Genomic DNA, 22,859 nt, shown 5'->3' with positions numbered 1-22,859 from the left:
TAGTCATCATAGTCGTCTCTTTCTCCTTATTTCAGTGAGGGCCACGCACAGGTGCACGTGAGCGTGCAAGGATTAAGAGGACGTCTCGTTGAAGCTTCGCGAAGACAAGAGCAAGTCTCTAACTTCGCAAGGAGGGTGAGAAAGAGAGAAAAAGGAAAAGAGAGAGAGAGAGAGGACTTTGCTATACTTCAGTTTCAGATGTTCTCAACACGGTTAGTATGGGGCGCCGGTCAATACTAGCGCCGCGCAGTATGCTCAGTGCCGTCATCTATGCGCATTCACCCCTTGCTATCTGTTAAATCTATCGAAAACAATTTTCTACTTGACTTTCTTCAATTTTTATTATATATTCTCGAGTTATGCGGAATAGATGATTAAAATATGATTCGTCAAAGTTATAGAAAAATATCATAATAATTTTGAATCGAAGTAATTCTAATGATTTTCTAAGGATTACTTAGTAAAGAATATATCTTTGGAATAGAATAATAGAATCTTGTAAAATCTTATCGATATTGAAAAATTATTTCATTTGCAATAAATTGGCGAATATTAGTTTGACGTTTAAATATGCTTTTTCTTTTTTTCGAATCATAGATAATCGAGAGATTTTGAAGTCGTCGATAAAAAAAAAAAGAGTAAAGATCGTGGGTGGTAAATCTAGAAAAAAAAAACAAGAGAAAGGGAACCGAAAAAATGTTTATTGTCGAAATCGATCGCCCTCCTCGGCACCGCGTCAAAATCGTAGAAGCGGAGGGGACAGGTCTAGGATACGAGAATACGGTACTAGCTACCAGGAGAAAGCACTGCGGCAATCGAAACAAAACACGGTCGATCGATAAATCGAGCAACGTAATCGAAAATTGGCCCTTAATCGTGATGTAGCTCTTATTGCATTTGCATTAAAAGATACTCGAAATCTATTCTAGACTGAACCACGAAAATGAACATGTACGAGCTTTTTAGAATTTTTATTGACCGTTAAGTTAAGTGTTAATGTAAAAAAAATATAAATATACAAAATTGCATATGAAATCAATAACAGTGTAGAAGAATCGTATGCTTTATTCTATTAATTGTTAATTAATTAACATTGAAAAGGTATATGAAAAAGAGAATCAGGTAGAATCACGTGAATAAAGAGGCAACTTCAACCTCTTTCGAAGCGAACTTCTTCATTTCTTTGCGTTATCTACTTCGCATTCAGTAGTAATGGCCTATCGGAGACAGACACGGTACGTTTCTAAGGAAGGCGCGTTTCGAATTTCGTAATATAATTGATTCATGTTGAATGAAAGATACTTAAAAAAAAGTAAATATGAGAAAAATAGAGAGAGAGAGAGAGAGAGAGAGAGAGAGAAAGAGAGAAAGAGAGAGAAAATGAGAGAAAAAAGGAGCCTCGTGCTCTTTCGAAGTACATTTTATTGAATTTTTTTATTTCATTCAGTAGTAATGTCTCGTTTTGGACGGACATGAGATCTTCTTTAACTTTAGTAGGATTATTCATTTTTCTGTTCATCAAGAATTTTTGTATTTTGTTAATTTTTGTATGTTTATATATATGCAAAGAGAGAGAGAGAGAGAGAGAGAGAGAGAGAGAGAGAGAGAGAGAGAGAGAAAGAGAAAGAGAGAGGGTGAGGGAGAGGGAAAGGAGCGATACGGCTGGCTATTTTGGCCGAGGCAGGAAGTCTTACGTACATCAAACGAATAGATTAGCTTCTTCATATGTCAGTCACGTATTCATCCATACATGGTGTTCAAAAATTCCTTAAGACCTCCTATCTTCTGTTTAATTTTTTCTTTTCGCTTGATCGATTGAAAAAAAAAAATAATAATAAAAATAAAAATAAACAAAATAAAAAGATGTAATAGAAGGATGGAGAAAGAATTCGGCCATCCATGATGAAATATGACTTTTTCCAATGACGAAGCTTCTAAAAGATAAAACCGATAAAACGTTTTTTTTTTTTATTTCAGTGCGACAAATTTTAAATCGAGCGTCTCTCCTGATATTTAACGCGCGAGGTCAATGCTTCGAACGAAAGGTGAAGTGTAAAAGAGGATTATACAATGCAAGACAAGGCTCACCGCATTGCGACAAATAGCCATAACGTCGGCACGTTCTTCGTTTGCTCGCGCTATTTCTCTTTCTCTCTCTCTCTCTCTCTCTCTCTCTCTCTCTTAGCTCTTTATCTTTCTTTTACATCCCCTTCTCTCTTTTTATTGTTTCGAACAAATTATACGAGAGGACGAAAATCGATGATTTGGAAAAGTATCGATGAAGTTTTTACGAGACATTTTCTGTTTGCTTTCTCATATCTCACGGAAATATCGATCTTTGGAACAATGAAATGGATTCTCGGAACTTCATCCTTTAAGAAACAATCCTTCTCATTGAACAACTTATTTAACTTTTCCTAAGATCCTCGAGGTCTCTTTACAATTGATCTATTATTAATTACAACCTTGTACATATAACTCGAAAGTTCCATTAATCTTTCGTATGTAAATTTTACAAGTTTTATGAATTTTCTAAGAATTTGTCGTATATATTATAAATTTGATTCTCTTCGATTATCATAATAAGAATCATGAATACGATCCACATATTCCAAATTTTAACCTCGTTCTTTCCAATAGACGATACTTATGTTCAGAATGTAACTATACCTTTAAGGGTAATGGCACTGTCTCCGGGGGAATAATTTTAACGTGATATAATTATCCAATAGCGCGCCGGCAAAGAGCGTATATGTATATTTCATTGATCCACAAGGGGACACTCGACTCGTTCTATCAGTCTATAGAGATTACAAACAGAGGAATTAATTCTGATTTCTGATCACTAGTTTGATTTATTTCCAGCTTTGAGAAGATACTATCACTTAAATCTTGAGAAAGGTCTTCGAAAATTTTATATCGAGTTTAAATCTAAGATTCTTTCTTTTTCTCTTTCTCTATCTATTTATCTATCTATCTATCTCTATTTTATACGTAAAATGGAAAAATAATTGGTACAGTTTAGGTGAACTAATAATTCTTTAACATATCCTAAACGCATACAAATTTTTTCCCTGATTCTTGATACATAGCTTTGAACTTTACGTATACCGATAGTCTACCAATAAAGAATATTACTTTTAGTTATAATAGTAATAATACTTTAGGCATAGTAGTAGTAATAATAGTAGTATAATAGTAGTATAATAGTAGTAGTAATAGTATTGGTATCGTAGAAACGAAAGAGTGAGCCTACGTGATATCACTGTATCTATATAGTCGGCTAGTGTAAAAAGCATCGACGCACGGCGTAGGTAGGAACCCGGCTGGTTTCTTCGACCAATCGAGTTCTTCCTTGTGCGATGGTGGGGTTAGTTCTCGGGATGTAAAGGTGGGGGCTTCTGCGTGGAACGATGCAGGGGGCCACAGCGTCTGTCAGAGAGCCGGCAGCCCCCAACGCGAAAGCTGCTGCCGAGCTAGTTCGAACGTTTTAAAGCTATCGACACAAAAAGGCAGACAGACAGACAGACAGAAATAGAGAGAGAGAGAGAGAAAGAGGGAGAGAGAATCGTTATAGTAATAAGGAAAGAGTTAACGGAAGCCTGTTTATTCAACGATGTCAAGGCACAATTGTTAGCTTTTTTTAATCTCTTCGATAAATTCAAAAAACTTTTCTCTCTAGTGTCTCGTGACACGGCCTCTCTCTCCCCCTTCTACGTATACACATATATATACACACATAGCGGACAGACAGATACGTATATACACACGGGATCGTGTGCAACACGAAGGGGAGACCGCGTTCGCGCCACCTGACGTCTCTAAGCTTCGCACCGACAACGGCCTGTCAAACGTCAAAAAATAACGATCGATCGGAGAAGAAGCGGTACTTCTGATCCTGAAGCCTTGTCGTTCTCATCATCGTCGTGGTAATTTCATATTTTGTTTTGGAAGGAAGTACCTTCCAGGATACGTCGAGTAACCTGGAATTAAGGAGGAGCTATACGTGACTGAGGTGAGTGGCCTAATTTTGTGTGTTTCCATTTTGAACATTTACGTGGCGTGTTAGATTCTAGGGAGTGTATATTATATGTAAATTAAATGACGTTGGTTAGGAGAAAAAAGTGTTAAACTAATTTATTTTCTCGATTATCTCATTGAAATTCTCATCCGATAAATCATATGGATTTTTATCGAGGGCTGCATCTAAATTGCGCTTGGATTGAGTCTAGGGGAGGGGTTGCCGGTGGTGGGTGTGCACTGCGGTGACAATTCTCGGAAGGATTGCGGTATCTTTCTTTCTCTTTTTCTCTTCTGTTTATGAATTCGATCGAATGTAAAATTATCTTTTTTTTTAGTTCTTAGCATAAAAATATCAGATACGATAATTTATTTTTGTTGTTAAAGTACTAACATATTCATCTATTTATTTGTTCCTGTATTATAGTGATTTTTATAGTCTTACTAGCAAAATCTATATTTGATTTCCTTAAAAACAAAAAGAGAGAGAGAGAGAGAGGGAGAGAGAGAAAGGGAGAGAGAGAGGGAGAGGGAAAGAGGCAGACAGACAGAGAAGGTGAATAATCGAGAGCTTTTTCTGACTGGTTAGTCTTATGATAGTCACAGTCAGAATTTGGATCAATGATCTAACCTGCCGAGAGCCGGCTTGGATCCTGCGCATTGGTTCAATAGGACCTACTCCTTGAACTCTTTCTCCTTGCGAGTGCTTCGCGTAAATCCTGCGCAATGCCGTGTGCCGATACCAGCCGAATAGCTTGAGGAATAGCTCATTTGATATTTTTAAAAAATGAAATTGTCTTAGCTTATTTAATAGCACCAATAATATACAGTGAACCGGTGAGCCAACTAGAATATAGATTTTCATTAGATTCACTTCGACTAACCCTTTTTCCATTCGTGTAAAGGTTCAGTCTTTTCGTAAGGTTTCAATGGAACCTCATCGATGTTCGGCTTAACTGAGAAGCATAGTTGACGCGACTGACAACTATTTTATATCTTTCTTGAAATTCTTTAAATAATTATTTGAATATTTTATTTTTCATCAATGTAATGTATTCTTTCTATATTCTTTAGTTCTTCTAATATTTAAACATGAATTTTTTCTCAATTATGTCGGTATAGAACACCTAACCTATAAAACATATAGCAGTATCAGGCGTGTACCAGGTAACATAGACTCACCAGAGTGAGCTACAGTCATCGTAGAGGGGTGAATTACTACTGCGCAAAGTTGTAGGTGCCGAGAAAGGGAAAAGTTACACTCTTCTCTTCCTCTTCGATTTCACTCGTTATATTTCTGTCTGAGATCAAAGGATCTCAGCCAAGAAGAAGAAAAGAGGTCTTATCGGTGAATAAACTTTGCCGCTTTATTAGCAGCTTTATCGCAAGGTTTATTGGGCAATTTGTCTTTTTCCCTGGACGTCTGCTTATTTGCTTTTTGAAATTGTCAGTTTAATTTCGAAACTTGATTGGGAACGAACAGAAGGAAAGTAAAAGAAGAATAGGAATTTGGAAACGAATCGTGATATCCCTTCTTTCGCGTTAAGATTTTCATTAGTAAATATTGCTTAGTGAGAGCTTTGCAAACTTTAGATTTGCAATTAGATTGTCGGGGTTGAATTATCATTGAGATAGAAAGAGATGCAAAAACATAATAATTTCATTCACTTTTCCAGATTATCTCTTTATTAGCATTTGTTCTTTTTCGAATTATTTATAAATAAATAGCCTGACGTTATTTTATTTTTCTTTTCAGCTATGAGTACAACAGATCCCGCTGGGGAGGGTGGAGGGGGGCAGTCTGCAACGACACCTTCCACAAATACCGAACAAAATGTAACACCGAGTACACCGATAACAAGCAGCGCAGTGCCTCCAGGATCACAGCAGCAACAACATCCACCACCATCGCCCTTAAGTGGTTGCTATCTACTCGTGGTGCTTCCCGAACCCCATATCGCACAACATAAGGATCTTATTCTCAACCGTCTTGCCAAAGGTTTGTGCGATCGAGTTGCTTAATATTTTTTTTTTATTTTAATGAGTTAATAGACTTTTTATACCTGAATTATATTAGAGATTTATAAAAGTTTACTATTATATTATCAACTTCGTTAAAATTACATATTGATTGTCCAATTATATGGGTTATTGAATAGTTAGATCATCTTAATGATCTAATAATTATTTATTCTTATCATTACTAGATCAGATTCATCAAATTATCTGGGAATTTTATGGATTGATTTAATTCCAGGATAAAAGATCCATTATCAAAAAGATGTGGTTAATAATAATAATAGAGTGCAATGATAATAGTAATAGAGTAAAATAATGTATGATGAAAATAGAGTAAAAGATTTAATCTAGATTACATTCAAACGCGAACTCGTTGTTTTCGGATTAATATTTAGGTACGTGTCTCATTCGTGTTGTTTGACTTTCCGTCTACATACAGGGATCTAACGGTCCTTTCTGCATTCGATGAACGTATGCGTGGGTTCCTTCTTCCGACTTATCGACGAAGCTTACTCGACTACTTCGCGATACCCTTGTTGCTATGCGGGACGTTACAGTGTTTAGAGAAGTCTAAAGAACTTCTGCCAATTGTATAGTTCAAATATATTTTTTCTCTCGTTCTCTTTAATCGTTAAAAACATCATATTGAAATTACACTTGGTATTAAAGAATCGAGCCAGTCCTATTAAGTTATTTATCATTAGTTAGATTTAACGAGTAAAAACATAAAATCAATCGTTTTATCTATAGATAATCGATAAATGAACATTTATTATTATCGAAACTTGCAACCCTGACAAAAATTTATCAACTTTATCTTTATTTTTGACATAAAAACGTATACGTCGAGTTGATAAAACGTGATAAAAAAAGACAAGAAGGAGAGAAAGAAAAAGAGAGAGAGAAAGAGAGAGAGAGAGAAGAAGCAAGTGTATGTCAGCCCATCGTTCAAGCTTTCCGCATTGCGCCAGCGACGATTCTTACAAGTCAATTTTGTTCTTCCCGTTTTTTTACAAAGAATCGAAATCCTTTTCCTTTTACGAGGACATAAAAGAAAGTTTCTTTTTTTCTCCTAATCTCACGGATATATACGTTTATTAATCGAATAGTAAATTATGTTTTATTTCTAATCGTATCTCTCTTTCTCTCTTTTTTTCTCTTTTTCTCTTACTCTTTTATAGATTTGCATTTTTATAGAAAAGATTCTTTCCTTAGTGTACATATTTTAGAAAAGAAATCGAAGATCGATAATATCGTGTATTGGGTTATTATTATAACCGGTGATGTGTTCTTATCTAAACAGAGAAAGAGAGAAAGAGAAAGATAAAGAGAGCTATTTATTAGAGCAAGATACGTTATCGTTGAAAGCTTTTTTTCATAGTCGTTGCATTTAAACATAGATTCGCCTTGTTTTCGATAATTTTGAAGAAAAGAAAGAAAAAAAGATAAAAGAAAAGGGCCAAGAAGAGGATGAAAATAACGTCGTAAGAACGTATATATGCTTTCTCTTACTCTTTCTTTCTCTCTCTTTTTCTCCCTCTTTTGCTTGATTTCAACTTGAGCGTCGATGGCACATAAGTCGTAAGCTTTTTTTTTTACATCTAGTATCGTCTTTTTGCGCGTAAATTTAGCGTAAAGAGGGACGAGAGACGAGAGACGATGAACGAGAATGAACAAGAATGAACGAGAAGAGGAGAGAAAAGATGAGTGTGCGCGAAATAGTGATTCTGACGATGACTTCACGACACTTCATTCGACACATTCTCGTCGTCTTCGTATTAACCCTCCATAAACCAATTTTTTTTCGTATTTAAAAGAAAAAAATATAGATATAACGTGAAGGTTATAGTAAAAATATATTAATATTTACACTTGGGAAAAAATTAGTCTTCAAATATGAATTAATTAACTTTGTAAAGAAAAAATGAAATGATATTTAATATACTGACGTAATTATAATTTTTTATTTTTTTTAAATACAAAAATAAATATATAATATATATCTTTTATAATGTAATATTTCATATAATATTCGAGTTTTGTATTTTATATATATATATATATATATATATATATATATATATATTATATTTATTTCTGTTATAAAAAAATATTATTCTTAATTTGATTCATTCAATTTATATTTTTTAAAATACAAAAATATAAGTTATTCATTCAATCGACATATTTATATATTTGCATTTTTTTTTTAACATAAATGAAATAATATATATTCTTAAAAATTTATAAATAAGTATGTTACTAGTAAATTACATGTCGTTATTGAGAGTTAATAAGAAATTATTTCAATTTGAAATAATATAACACAATTAAACAAACGATAGATAATAACGTGAAACTTTACGTAGATAATAAAAAGAAGAAGAAAAGATCGATTGGTAGACAAACGAATCAAAAGGAGGTTTGATCTTTAAAGTTACGGGCATGCGAGTCGACGAGACACGTGTGTATGTAAGTATGTAGGTGTGTGTGCTCGCGTGTACATGTTTTAGCATATGTACTTACAACCCGGTATACGTGTGGGTGTGTGCATTTGTCTCCTCCCGTCGCGACAGATGGAGGGGTTGCAGGCCTTAAATGCCTGTTTATATTTATAGAGCTCGGACGTGCACTCTCTTCGTGGAACCTCTTTTCCTTCCCTTTTACACCGGTCTTACTTGAATTCTATGTATTTATGTACGTAAGTATGTACGTACGTAGTAAGTACATATGTATGTATATGTATATGTATATATGTATATATATATATATATGTATATACATATGTATGTATGTATCCATGCCGACTACACCCGACTGTAAACCCCACCCTCTCTGATAGTACTCCCTTATGTCCTGCTTCGTTTTCTATCTCTCATTTTATTTACTTTCAAAAATTTCTATTTTGAAACGCTTCGATTTACGACCGACTCAATCGTCACATATTTCATATCAACTAGCGTCGTAAATCGTATTTGGACTTTTAAAATTCACGTCACAATTTTTGTTTCTCTCTATGTCTCTTTCTATATCTCTTTCTCTTTTGCACGTGTCGGATTTATCCGCGTTGCCGTTTTTCCGGAACATTTCACAACTCTCTATTCGTGGGCGTAAGAAGGATGTGGGTTGTTTCGCAAAACAGACTATATATATAAGATGTAATAAATTTTCTCCCCATGGGGGAGGTTACAGGTAAAATAGTATTTGTTTTCTTTTTTTGTTTTCAAGAAAATCCTCTTTTGGACAAAATAAATTGTCTTTGTTGGTTTTCTCTTCTTTTATTTTCTTCTTTTTTTTTTGTATTTCATGAATAACCTTCTGAGTTTCCAAGTGTTTCGAGAAATAAGGGAAAAGGGAGAGAAGGGTACAAATGAAAGATAGAGGGGCAATCGTATGGTTCGATAGCACGCATGTGAATTTGTAGAAGGCATATGGGCGTGGCGCAGTTATCGTTCTCGTTAATATCACTATATACATGTATATGTATGTATATACCCATATATGTATAAATGCTGTAGAATTATTAACGAGCAAATTAATCTCTCTCTCTTTTTTTTTTATAGCTAAGAATCGTAAAAGTCTAATATCTTTCGAATATTTTTAGATTACACAATCGAATGATACGCATAGAAAGGTGCATAGATATACGGATGTAACAAAAAGATACATCGTCCTATTTGCGAAACGATCGATCGTTCGTATTTTCATCGTGCTTCGGAGGTCATCGTTTCCAAATACCGCCTGATTGTTCGTCAACGCAAACACAACTCCCATCGATATGTAAACCGCGTTATAAGTGTGTTTGTACGTTTATATATACACGTATATTCGAGTATCGTGAAGTATACTATATGTCTTGGGTGCACACATACGTATATACATATATACATATCTATTTATCTATCTATATATATATATATATATATATATGTGTGTGTGTATATATATATATATGATCACAAACATATATATTGTTACACATATATGTTCACGTGCAAGACTATATAATACTCAACAATGTTTGAATTATCGACTCACCGAAATACCAATAGGTCAATGCTTGCTCGTCTTCATGTGTCAACAAAAAAGATTTAATGCTATAATTAAGGTTAAAAATCCCTAATAATAAAAGAATAAAATCAAGAGATTTCCAGACGATTTCTTTTTCTTTCAATTTGAATTCGATCGATCTTTGTTCGACCTTACTTTTATGCTATTTCTAGGACTTTGCATTTATTCTCAACATTGAATTTAATAAACCATAGTGTCTCCATTTCGATCGATTTCATGGCTTAGACCAACTACCAGGAGAAAATTTTTGTCCCATTTTTATAAATAATTTTTTTCCATCGTATTCGCAATAGTTAATTCATTTTCGTGTTATTAAATTATATATACGTTGTTTTTTTTATGTGTACAATTTTATTATGTTACATGAAATTAAAGAGTTTGAAATTCCTCGTCGGGCTCATGTCAATACTTGCCTGCAATTAACAAATGGCAACGCGAAGTACAGAGAGAACTTAATTAAGCGAGAATTTGCCCTCGTCAATTCGTGCGAGCTAAATAATTTCATTTTACGGAGTTACCAGTTGTAAACTGCCCGGTTTAACTATCAATTTTTTTTTTCTTTTCTTGTTTTCCTCCTATTACTTTTGTCAACATTTCTCACGCGAATAATTTGAATTGATTCTTTTTTTTTCTTTTCTATTCATTAGATTTATTATAAATCTGATTTAATGTGATTATTGAAAAAAGAATCAAAGGTCTACACGAGAAATGACATAGTGTCTCGATAATAAAAATGTCGAGGTTATGCCGACATAGAAAATGGATTTTATACTGGACGCTTTTAAATCTCGAAAGAATAATTTCCTTCGGGTAATTTCTTTCCTTCTTAAAATATCTATTCGTTTTGAAGAAGAATGTGGAAGAAAGTTCTACTTATAAACTTTCATAGTTAAAGTGTAAACTTTTTAATATATAATTTTTAAAAATATTTTTATGGAACAAACCCAACTACAGAATTTATGAACTGGATGAGATAAAAGTCGGCCAAATTAATTTAAGAAAAATCCAACAGAATATTATAAATTCACGTTTTAAGAAAATTTAATATTATATTTTTCAAAATTAATACATTATAATTTTGCAATCACATATATTTTTAAGGGTTAATTGGGTATATAATAAGTAGAAAAAGAAAAAAGAAAGAAGAAAATAGAACGATTGAGCCTTAGGAAAGAAACAAAAAAGTAGAATACCTACTTCTGTCGCGAGAGCTAAATAAAAAAAGATAAAAAATAAGTTTCACTAAAAAAAGAAACAGAGAGAGAGCGAGAGAGAGAGAGAGAGAAAGAGAAAGAGAAAGAGAGAGAAGAGAGGAGAAAGTAAAAAAGAGATATAAAATCTTTCCGTGAGAAGTGGGTAAAAGAAATTAGTTAAAAAAATTAATATCTCTCTCTCTCTCTCTCTCCCTCCCTCTCTCTCTCTCTCTCTCTCTCTCTCTCTCTCAGCGTATTCCTTTTCATTCAAGTTTCATTCAGAGTTTCATTCTAATTTCTCGCGAATAGAATCGAGAGGGCAGGGATTAGGTTCTTAAAATATGAAATGGTCTTCCGTGAGATAGACGACTTTCTTTGAGGATCTCCCTGAGGAAAGGTGAAGGAAGGTCGAAAAGGACGAGAGAGAGAGATGGCGCCCGAAGGGCGGAAAAGGGTGCTTCTATAGGGAGAGGGACAGAGAGAAAGAGAGAGAGGGAAAGAGAGAGAGAGAAAGAGAGAGAGAGGTTCCGTAGGTTGATGCGGCATGCGCACGTTGGTACTTGCCTACGGTCACGTTCCCGCAGTCCTCAGAACTTCGATCAATAATCCATCTACTCGGCTTGGAAGGAAAACCGTCGTTAAGTCGAAATGACATTTCGTCATTCTATTACCCTATTTTTTTTATCTTTAATGACACTTTAAATCGTTTTGTTTCTTCGGCTTTTTCTAAAGAAAGAAAGGTAGAAAGAGTAAGAGAGAGAGAGAGAGAGAGAGAGAGAGAGAGAGAGAGAGAGAGAGAGAGAGAAAGTGAGTCTTATTAACAGAGTCTGCAATGAGAAGTAGGGCGACGCTAGAAAATAAGGGAACTAAAGCTGCATGTTAACCAAGGTCACGCGTTACGGATCAGAAGACAATCACATCATCGTCCTAGATCCCTATTTTCAACCCTTTCCCAGAGAAGTTTCGAACTTAGGAATGCAAGAATCCCGAAAGTCGTTAGATAAATGATACAAGTATTTTGAGGAATCGTTGAAGTTTCAATTCTTTGAATTAAAATTTTCTGGCAATTCTTTCTAATTCCTTAGTCCATATTGAAGGTTATACACATGGTGTTCATCTAGAGCTGACCTACTTCAAAGTTTCTATCGCGAAAAGCCGAATTTCATGTACTCCAATTTGATGAGTTGTCATAAGTGAGATATGAGAAATGTTTGAAAGAATCGAATGTCATTTCATAAAAGCAATGTCTTCTCAGATTCTCCTTTTCCTGATCTCTCTCTCTCCCTCTCTTTCTCTCTCTCTCTCTCTATTTCTATCTATCTATATTTTATTTTCTTGGAGATATTGCATTTACCGTAGATCCAAGAAGAGGTGAACGGAGAAAACACCGCGAACTCCAATAAGACCGCATAATAGCCTATGTAACGTGAGATCGGCCGGTTCGATTTCAAGATGTACACTAGACGGTTTTGTTCGATACTCGATCGAAGTGCACTTCTCCACATGTATATATTCACCCTCTCTCTCTCTCTCTCTCTCTCTCTCTCTTTCTCTTTCTCCCCTACTCTCCTGTCTGTCTATATCTAGATATATATCGACTCATTTTGTTTTTCGAAGAATTTGCCCTCTACGATCATCCGAGTCTTTAATTATCCTTCTGCTAAGTTTGCGTGTCACATGCAGCCACGTTATGAATTTAGTACATACTATTTCCTCTTTTGGGTGTTTTCACAAATACTTAATTTATCAGTGAATGGGACATTGGGAAATGCAATAAATTCGCACGTTCTCGAAAAAAATATCTTTCCTTTCGTGCATACGAGTTTTATTTTACGTTATAAATTAAGAGAGAAAAAGAAAGAGAGAGAGAGAGAGAGAGAGAGAGAGAAACGATCAACTTGTAGAATATTTAACCGTGTGCGTCAGCATTGGAGACAGTCCCTTTTCGTTTAGGCGCTTTCGTTTGCGTGCCCAAGATGTTCCGTGAGCACAATGCAAACGACCTGCTAGTTGGCCGGCAACTTTTTGGCTGACTCATAGACTAACACCTACGACGGTATATACATCAAAAGGAAGAGAACGAATAAAAGATGATAATAATTTATTAAAAGAATTTTTGTTTGAAAGAGAACAAGCAAAAAAAAAAAATAAACAAATAATATATAACATTCTTAGTTATTAAAATGTTCGATCATTTAAATTGAAATAGAGTTGAGAATAAAAAAAAATATGTGTATCGTATTTGCGTGAACGAATATTATGCGTTATGCGAGTAGATGAATATACACATACATACTTATGTATGTATATACAGAGGCAAGGTAGGAAGAGGCATACTTGTCGGCATGAATCATGATTGAGGACGTGGGGGATCCACCGAGAAAGTTGGAGTTACACGATGCCGATGTTAATCCACTAGCCGACCTCGAGTAAAACATTTAACCGATGATCCGTAATTCCTATTGGTCTTTTGAACTTTTCCTTCCTATTATCGAAACTTGAAGAATATTTCTCTTTCAATAGATCATGCGAAATACGGTACAAAGTTGAGCGGAAGACGTCGTTTTACGTTGTCGAGCAGTGCGATAGCGATCCCCTTCTGAGTTCGTGGGTGTATTCTCTTCATTTTTCTTCTTCTCTGTTATTCTAAATAGGAAAGAGAGAGAGAGAAAGAGAAGTTCGAAGTACTTACTCGTGGAAGCAAGTGGGCGGATATGTCGCGGTTGCATAATTTAACGAGTGTCCTGTACAACGTTAATTATCCTCGACCCTAATGTTAGTTGGTACTCATTTAAAGAATATTATATTATAAAATAGACGGGAGTAATTAAAGGTGATTGAAAAGAAAAAAAGCAAAAAAAAAAAATTAGAGAAAATTCATGAAGAAATTTATTCAAAAATCTCAAGTTCATTTTACGAGATAAGAAGCCAAGAGTATCAAGAAGATTGCCACAACGTGGCAAGTTTCACCGTATGTGCAACACTGAATATAGCGTGTCTAATTTTATCGTGGCATTCGGCAGAGAGCGACGAGAACTCGCTCGTGTTCTCTTCCAGTCGCGAGACTTCGTTTCTCTACTACCTCGTTCTTGAACCTGACCCCTAAGAAGAACGACACTCTAAATGTATGTGCAATGATTAATCGATCGATCGACGACATTTTTTTTAAACATTTTTTGTACAATTAAAAATTTTTACGATTTATCGTAACAATACTTTCTTTTTTTTTGTGTATGTTTTCTTGGCTGGTTTTGAGTATCTCCGAACGAAATTATTGCCTACTAGATCGAGAATTGGACGATGCTCGTACGTTGGATCGAGCTTGCGATTAGTCACTCGAAATTCGAGAACAAGGGGTCTCGTTAAATCGATACGCGTCACGCGTTAACCGTGGACACCGAGTGCTCGCGAGAAGCCGATGTAATTCAGACACGTTTGCATCGGAAGAGCAGGTCACGTTACCTTCGACTCATGGTTCACCGATTCTGTCTCTCTCTCTCTCTCTCTCTCTCTCTCTCTCTCTCTCTATATATATATATATATATATATATATATATATATATATTTCTTATCCTTTTTCATTTCTTCCTTCTTCTCTTTCTTATTAGTAAAACTTTTGTATGTTTACACCAATCAATTCTCAATATACTTTTCGTTAAACTTTTTCTTATCAACTTACGAAAGTTTCTACGACGTTTTCGAACTTTATAAAACTTCATTTCGTTCTTTTCAATCTGAAAAAGCTCTTTTATTAACAATGAAATTTAAACGGTCATTCCGATAATACTTTATTTCAATTGGTATTTCCTTTTATATACTCTCAAGAATTTTGTCGATTGTTAAGTTATGAGATTGAATCGATCTCAACAAAGATTATAAATGATTAATACAATCGATCTCAACAAAGATTGTAAATGATTAATACAAAGAAGACGAGATACCTAACGTTTATATTTCATATCTATATCTATATTATTTTATACCAAAAGTTATATATGCTTTCTAATAATGTTGCTTATAATTATGGTAAGATTAATAATATGTTTACTCAGAATATTATATTTTTTCAAATTTTTGTATAAAAATATCATTCCATTTAAATAAATATAATTAATTTTCAAATTTCTGAAACGCCTTCAGCTATAAAAAAAAATTAACATAATATGTAACATTCCTCTTGGTACCATGTAATTTGTTTTATGCAAACATTTTTTATAGATATATGATATAAAAGTTGTGTAAAAAGAACATGTTAAAAATCCTCTATAATATGATTGTTTAATAGCTTTGATCCAAGTAATAAGAAAAAAAAGGGGAAGAAGAATCTTAACGTTACAACGTTAATATATATGAGTGTTCATTGAGTGCTAAATGAGCCACTTTGGTTTACACGAGAAGAGACAAGGGAAAGAACTTAGTCAAAGAACTGGAGAGAACTCGCGTTCTCCATAATTATGAAAATTCATGTGCCTTTGACTTTTGCGTTTATGATTCGTCGCGTCCATTTTTGGATTTAAACCTGCATATTCAACATATACGTCGGTGCATATAGATACATATATGAATTATACATACACATAGACATATATATACACTTATACATATACATACACAAGAATATAATTCACGACGATGCACTCGTGTTAAGCGCTAAGTTAGATGTATTCAGAGATAACAAATGCATTTTCTTTGTCGTTAATCGGATCCTTTCACAGTTACTCTTAATATATACATATGTCCTTTGCTTGTATATGAGGTTTATTAAATACTATGTTTTTCTGGATACAAGTGTGAAATCTCATGTCTGGCAGGTGATATTCTCTTCATGATGGAATCCACCACGTCAGAGATGATTTTTTCTTTTTTCCTTTTTCGTTTTTCTTTCCTCCTTCCATCCTTCCTTCCTTCCATCCTTCCTTCCTCCTATGGGTTCTAGCCACGTTGCTCTCTTTTTTTAGGTATCTTTTCATGATTATTTTTAGACAATCGTTTGTTGTTTCAATTCACGCCCTCCTGTACTCTCCACCCACCCCCGTTTCCTTCTATCGAAAATGAAGGAATACGACCGCGCCTTCTACAACGTTTAGAATCTCCTTGATTTTACATCTATCAACCTCTCTTGGTCATTCCCGGTCACGCCTTTTAGGATCGCCCATAGTTTCGCTGAAAAAGAAAGTAGAAAAAATAGGAACGTTCGACCCTATTTTTTCTCCTTTTTCTCTTCGTTTCTCACTAGACGCGATTAACCGAGAGCCGCCTCAGCGATTTTCGAGGAGGCATTTTGACCCTGTTATAAGACAAAAGACTTAGAGTATTAATACTTACAGGCAACTTAATTGTCTATGCCTTACTTTTTTTTGTCAATCGATTGTTAAAATGAGGAGGAGAATTGAGAGCGTGAAGATGAGTAAAGACTTAAAAGTTATATTTTTACTCGATTTATTTGAATTCGATGAAATTCTATTAATTTCGAATCGAATTCTGTTGCAATTAGATTTATACACCGTTCCTTTTTTTTCTAACCATTTACATGGTATTAATTATTCTACGGCAAAAGAAATAATTGTGGTAGGTATTATAAGATTTGAAAAAAATTAACGATATTTATTTATCTTCGAAGTAAATTTTAATTGAATGAGTTATATAGATACAGAATAATTGTATGTACGTGTAATAGAATTCATATATGTTTATATTAATACTAAACATACAGTGTGTATGTTTTAATTTACGGATCGGATATCTCCAATGAATATTCTCGATATCATCTGTATGATACATTAATATACTATTGTAAATATTAGTAGTGTCAACATATCTCTAGATCAGAATAGATTATTTACGTCGTAGAATCATTTAATTTCCTATCCTATTAAAACACCTATTCTGTTAAAATCCTATTAAAATACATCATCTCTCTCTCTCTCTCTCTCTCTCTCTCTCTCTCTCTCTCTTTTTCTTTACCAATTTTTCATCTTCTATATTATGAAGAAGATATTATTATAATGATAAATTTAATATCAATAGTGTTGCATTAAGTACTAGTATTATATTTTATACATATGTATATATCTTTATAAAAATATTATCTATTTAAATATGTCGATCTTATATCCTATATTATGACAATACTATCTATTATATTATAATGACTAATCGCTATAATATTAAAACGACGATAGTATAAGGTCATATGCGTAACTTAGAAGTCGTACACTTATCATACATACATACATATATATATATATATTTTTTTTTTTTAGTCCGATTCATTTTATCGACATAAAATTAATCGTTTCCTTATATTCAAAGCCTTTTTATTTTTATATAAAAGTTATACTTAAAATACTATAATAGTACTTATAACTTTTATCCTATATAATTTTTATTGTAGACACGAACAAAAAATTGATTTATAGATAGTTAAAATTTAATATTAATTCATCGATACGAATTAAAACGATAAAAATTTCGTGAACGTTGTTTGACGTTGAAGAAAAATTTTCAAACCGTACGACGTCTTTCGTAAAAAATATAAACTCTTTCTCTCGAATCCTCCATGCATAAGTGCACGTAGGGGAGGGCAGAGGAAGAGGAGGGAAGAACACGTCTAAACATAGGTGGGCCAAACCCAGCATTCCCCGCATCCGTTGTCGTCGTTGCCGTCTTCTCGAAAGGGAAAAAAAAGAAAGAGAAATAAGAAAGACAAATGCAAATCGAGAAATGCAAGCTTGTCAAAGGAAGAGAGAAGGAGAAAGAGAAAGAAAGAGAGAGAGAGAGAGAGAGAGAGAGAACGAAGTGTTCGTAATAAGGAATAGAGAGAAGAGAGGGTTAAAGCTTGCGACGGAGAAAGAAGAGCCGAGCCGACTTTGTCCTATACTTAGCTTAGGATACTAATCCATAATGCGCCTTTCGGTCTACTGAAGAAATTCGCGAATTCGTGCTGGAAAGTACTTACTTACTACTTCGGTTATATCTAAGACATTAGAATGAGAAAGATCACGATAGTTTATTCGTACGTTTAGTCATTTTCTAACTCATATAAATAAGTTAAGTAGATTGAAATGATTTAAAATTGTAATTATTAATTTAAATATTAATATTATTAATAGTAAGAATTAAAGAATTAGCAATAATTCGAACGTATGTTTGACAGTGTTCTAACTTGTCTAATCATATAGTTAGATGGAAGTGATTTTTAATTGGTCATATCGATTAAAGAGATTAATATAATTAATCGTAAGAGTAAGAGAGATATAAAAAATGTTCTAACTTTAATGTTATTATATTATGATGATTATAAGTAGTTATCAATTAAACAATTAATATATTATTTTATCTTAGGAATGAGAGTGAAAGAGAGAGAGAGAGAGAGAGAGAAAGATAACAATAATTCAGACGTATATTAAAAAATTTTTTTGACTCGATTACGTTTATTAAAATAATTTATACAATTTGTTATTAATTAGAATTAATATTAATAATCGAGCAGTGAAATGTATCTAATCGAATTAACTTTTTTATATAGTTTTGTCATTTTAAGAGAAGTTACCATAACCGATAGAAAGTACAACTGATTAGAGACTGACGTAGGAAGCTTTTGTATGTTTCTCATTCACTCGGTATTCACCTACTTAGATACAACGTTCTACTTAAATGTAAAAGATACAAACGTCAACAAAGTGTCACAAAGTACGGTATGAGAAACGAATATGACCGTGTCCTTAATTTCCGTACATACGTCGATATGTTCGGAAAAGTGTGAAGGAGATTTTTCTTAAAGAATAAAAATATGAAAACAAAAAGGAAAATGGAAAACATTAAAATGGAATACTAAATAGAAGACTAAAAAATAAAGAAAAATACGTTTATTTTTTAAGTACACTTTCTTTAACAATTGTGTAAGTGTTTATTCTTTAAATGTTGTATATTCTTTAATGAGTCTCTATCATTATTAACTAGAAATCAAAGAAAATTATTATAAAATAAAATACAGCTATTTATTTTTATATATACGGACAAGTATCGTTTGTACATATATACGTATAGATAGAACATTGATTAAAGGATTTAAATCATTAATGAACTTGTTTCGTAATATACACATATGTAACATCGAACGACATTTACACTTGCTAATTGCGAGTAATCGTGAATACTGTGTGTCGTTGTGAACATAATATTAAATAAGTTAACGCATTGCGGTATTTCAAATTTTCTACCTTTGATAGATCGAATCAATGATACAAGAAATATAAAACTTTAAAAAAGAAAGAAAATTTTTTTTCTTTTATATTCAAATACAGGAAAGATACCTACTTTGTCGTCGTTCATTTAAATCAAGAAAACTTTTATAAGTTCGATGGTCTCGTTCATTCTCAAAGAACGTCGATAAAAGAAAACACCGAGGTATAGTTATAGCTAGTATGTTCGATACAGCGAATACTTATTGCGAATAAAGTGGACGGGGCCGATGGTAAGCATTAAGAGGCATGACCCTTGAGGCACGGCTTCTCTTGAATCACCCCCAGGGCTTCCGATCCATTTGACATACACAGCACTACACGGTTGGTCGGTACATCACGAAATACGGATTTATAGCATCACCGATTTCTTTCTTCGTTCTTACTAAAGACGATCATTTTCCATTACTGAAAAGATTATTTTTAATTACAATCGAAATGTCATTTAATTAATTTGTTTAATTGCTTCTAATTAGCATAGGGATATTATCAATAAGAAACAAAGGAAAAGTATAAAAAATTTTAAAACACAAAAAGGGGAGTTGTTTTCCTTAATTAGTGATTGTTTTAATTAAAATTGTGGGAGAGTATTGAAAATCTTTCACGTGGCCTGAGAACAATTACCTTTTCTTTTTTTTTGTTTTCTTACTCAACGGATTGTCCGACGATCTCTTAATTCCCGTCTGTCTTCGTCATTGATTGATACCACAGTTGCCAAGCAACGTCTCGGAGCTGTCAGACATTCTTTCTTTTTCTCTTAATCTCTCTCTTTCTCTCTCTCTTTCTCTCTCTCTCTCTATCTCTTTTCTGTCTCTATCTTTCTCTTGATGTGTATACACAACCATATAGAATTACGCGAGAGCCGTTCGAAACTCCCTTAGCAACCGGCTACGTTCCATTCTACTGCCTCATCAATCTTTTAATTCTATAGGAAATGGCCCGAACGAAGTAATTATATCAATTTCGTTATTCCAATGTTCGTGATAACGAGTAACTGTGAGAAAATCTTCGAAAGAGAAAAAGTTACGCCAAAAGTTAACGTGGTCTCATTTTGAGTTGATTATTTTTATACACCTGAACGATATACGATAAATACAAAATAGTATATAATTATATATATTTTTTCTATATATAAAATTTGTTTGTCCTTTTCTTGTTTAATTTTTTTCCTTTTTTTTTGTTAATTTTGATTTATCTATTTCGGACATTTGGATTCATGTTGATTGTGCAATATCGAGTGAAAAAGTGAATTCAAGTTAGGCCTGGAAGTCGGAAGGTGGGTGCAGAATACGCGACGATCGATTGCTGACTGGCAAGGAACCACGTGACGGGGTGCGGTGTTCGTGACGTCACGGAACGACCCCTTGAACGAGCATATCTCTCTTTAGCAACTTTTAAGATAAACCATGTTTCTCGATGGATACATTTCTTAATCTTATTACGAACTTGGGATTGCATTGATTCGTGATTTAGCAATTATTTTGAGTTATTTCGTCTCGAATTTAATTTTCATTTGTTATAATAAATTTTTTTATAATACATTTTTTTCTTTTTAATCTATAAATCGATAAAATTTATTTATGAAGGCGGTGAAGACGAGTGATACTCCACGATTGTTTCAAAGGCATTGTTGCTGCTTCATTTTTTTCACATCGATGAAGTGGTGCCTTTATATCTTGGATCTTACTAAGACAGTCCTCACCTTCTTAACCTTAACCTTACATCATCTAACTCCCGGACAGCCGTCACTTTATGAAACCTAACCGATGCAAAAGTCTCTGCCGTGATTTATGACCCACTATTCTATTCGCTCTTATTGTTAATCGCACTAGCTTTCATGACATTATTATTAATATTATAATGCAACCCAGACGCGTGACTAATATTAACATGCTTCTATTTCCTTCGAGTTAACAATATCAAAACGACGATCAATATCGGATTAAACAATTTTTGTCTATTTAAATGGAAAGGGAAGAGATAATGGAACATTTTGGATATTTTGAAAGTACTATAGTGTAATACACACACATACAATTGGGGACAAAATAGTAAAACTAAAACAAAGCTCAACTCAATTTTTCTCGAGAAGATAAAAATAAAGGAACGATTTGACATTCGAATGAAATCTGTCGAATTTCTAAGAAATGTCTTTAGTTTCTTTTAATTTTTTTTTTTATTATTTCTATGCTTTTAGGTTTCCTGTCATGGGACAAAGACAGCTGTCACGTAGACTTGGAGAAAGAATTACAAGCGCTGATAGCACAAGCTCCCGAAGGCGAGGAAGCTCGAAATGGTAAGAAGATTAAATCTAAGGAGAATCGATAAAATTGATTGAATATTGTGTCATTTTGATTTTTATTATTTTTCCTTTCATACAGGAGAACGTCTGATTCAATATGCCACGGAAAACCTTGTTACGGAGGTTTTGATACACCCGCAAACGAATACGTTATTACAATGCATTCGAAATCTTCTCGCAAGTTTCACGAAGCATCGACACATTATACATGCTGGATATACGTTCGGTGGCAATGGTTCTTGGATTCTACAGGTAATAAATCATTCAAGATTAACGATAGAGTTCCGATCGCAAGTTACATCTACTATCACTGGCCAATATCCTTCGTCCATCTAGGATGGAACCTTTAGTCTTGCGGACTTTCTCGATGCGTTCAGCGAACATGAAGTGCAAAGAGTCCTTCGTGCCTACGAGAATAGCGTTACGGTAGATATTCATTGTGCGGGTGTCGGCGATTGGACAACTACACGATTATCCAAAGAATCTTGTACTAGGTAAAAAACAATTTATTACGAAGGACAATTATTGATACTTTTTTTTTTTATTAAACGAATAAAATAATTTATTTGCTTTGTTATAGGTCTTGCCGAGTTCGAGTAAATCCAGATGATGTTTTAACAGCTGGAGTACCAACGATCACGAGCTTCACAAATTATGTCGGGCAATATCTAATCGCTCAAACATTAGATCAACTGATGGAACCGTCCGATGTCGTTGGAAACATCAGGTTCAGCCATCCTACTTTATACGTCTTCCCTGGTGGGCAAGGTGATGCCGCTCTCTTTGGTATAAACGGCTTCAACATGCTCGTCGACGGTGGTTTCGCGAGAAAAGCGTGCTTCTGGGATTTCACGAGGCACTTGGATCGCCTCGACGCTGTTTTGTTAACTAGGATAAATAATAGTAATATCGGTGGCATGTCCAGTGTTCTTCGTAAGAAAAAGGAGATGCATGTCTATCCACAGATTGGTCATTTCTTCTGTAACCTTGTTGTAAGTGAAAATCTTCATT

The 22,859-nt window shown here is 33.8% G+C and overlaps 1 protein-coding gene across 1 annotated transcript in view; it reads left to right on the top strand.

The window, feature by feature from the left end:
* Nucleotides 1-3,437: 3,437 nt before the first annotated feature.
* The window catches only part of LOC124950114 (microtubule-associated protein futsch), a 46,375-nt gene continuing 26,953 nt past the window's right edge, over nucleotides 3,438-22,859 (top strand). Inside the window, exons 1-6 of the mRNA XM_047496419.1 lie at nucleotides 3,438-4,015; nucleotides 5,777-6,019; nucleotides 21,744-21,842; nucleotides 21,928-22,100; nucleotides 22,185-22,342; nucleotides 22,429-22,840. Of these exons, the coding sequence (XP_047352375.1) occupies nucleotides 5,779-6,019; nucleotides 21,744-21,842; nucleotides 21,928-22,100; nucleotides 22,185-22,342; nucleotides 22,429-22,840 (1,083 nt within the window). The 5' untranslated portion in view covers nucleotides 3,438-4,015; nucleotides 5,777-5,778. The remainder of the gene's footprint in view (nucleotides 4,016-5,776; nucleotides 6,020-21,743; nucleotides 21,843-21,927; nucleotides 22,101-22,184; nucleotides 22,343-22,428; nucleotides 22,841-22,859) is intronic.

The sequence above is a fragment of the Vespa velutina genome, chromosome 1 (assembly GCF_912470025.1).
Source record: "Vespa velutina chromosome 1, iVesVel2.1, whole genome shotgun sequence".
Lineage (NCBI taxonomy): Eukaryota > Metazoa > Arthropoda > Insecta > Hymenoptera > Vespidae > Vespa > Vespa velutina.
The sequence above is the reverse complement of the archived record's forward strand: the minus strand, read 5'-3'. Positions and strand labels throughout refer to the sequence as shown.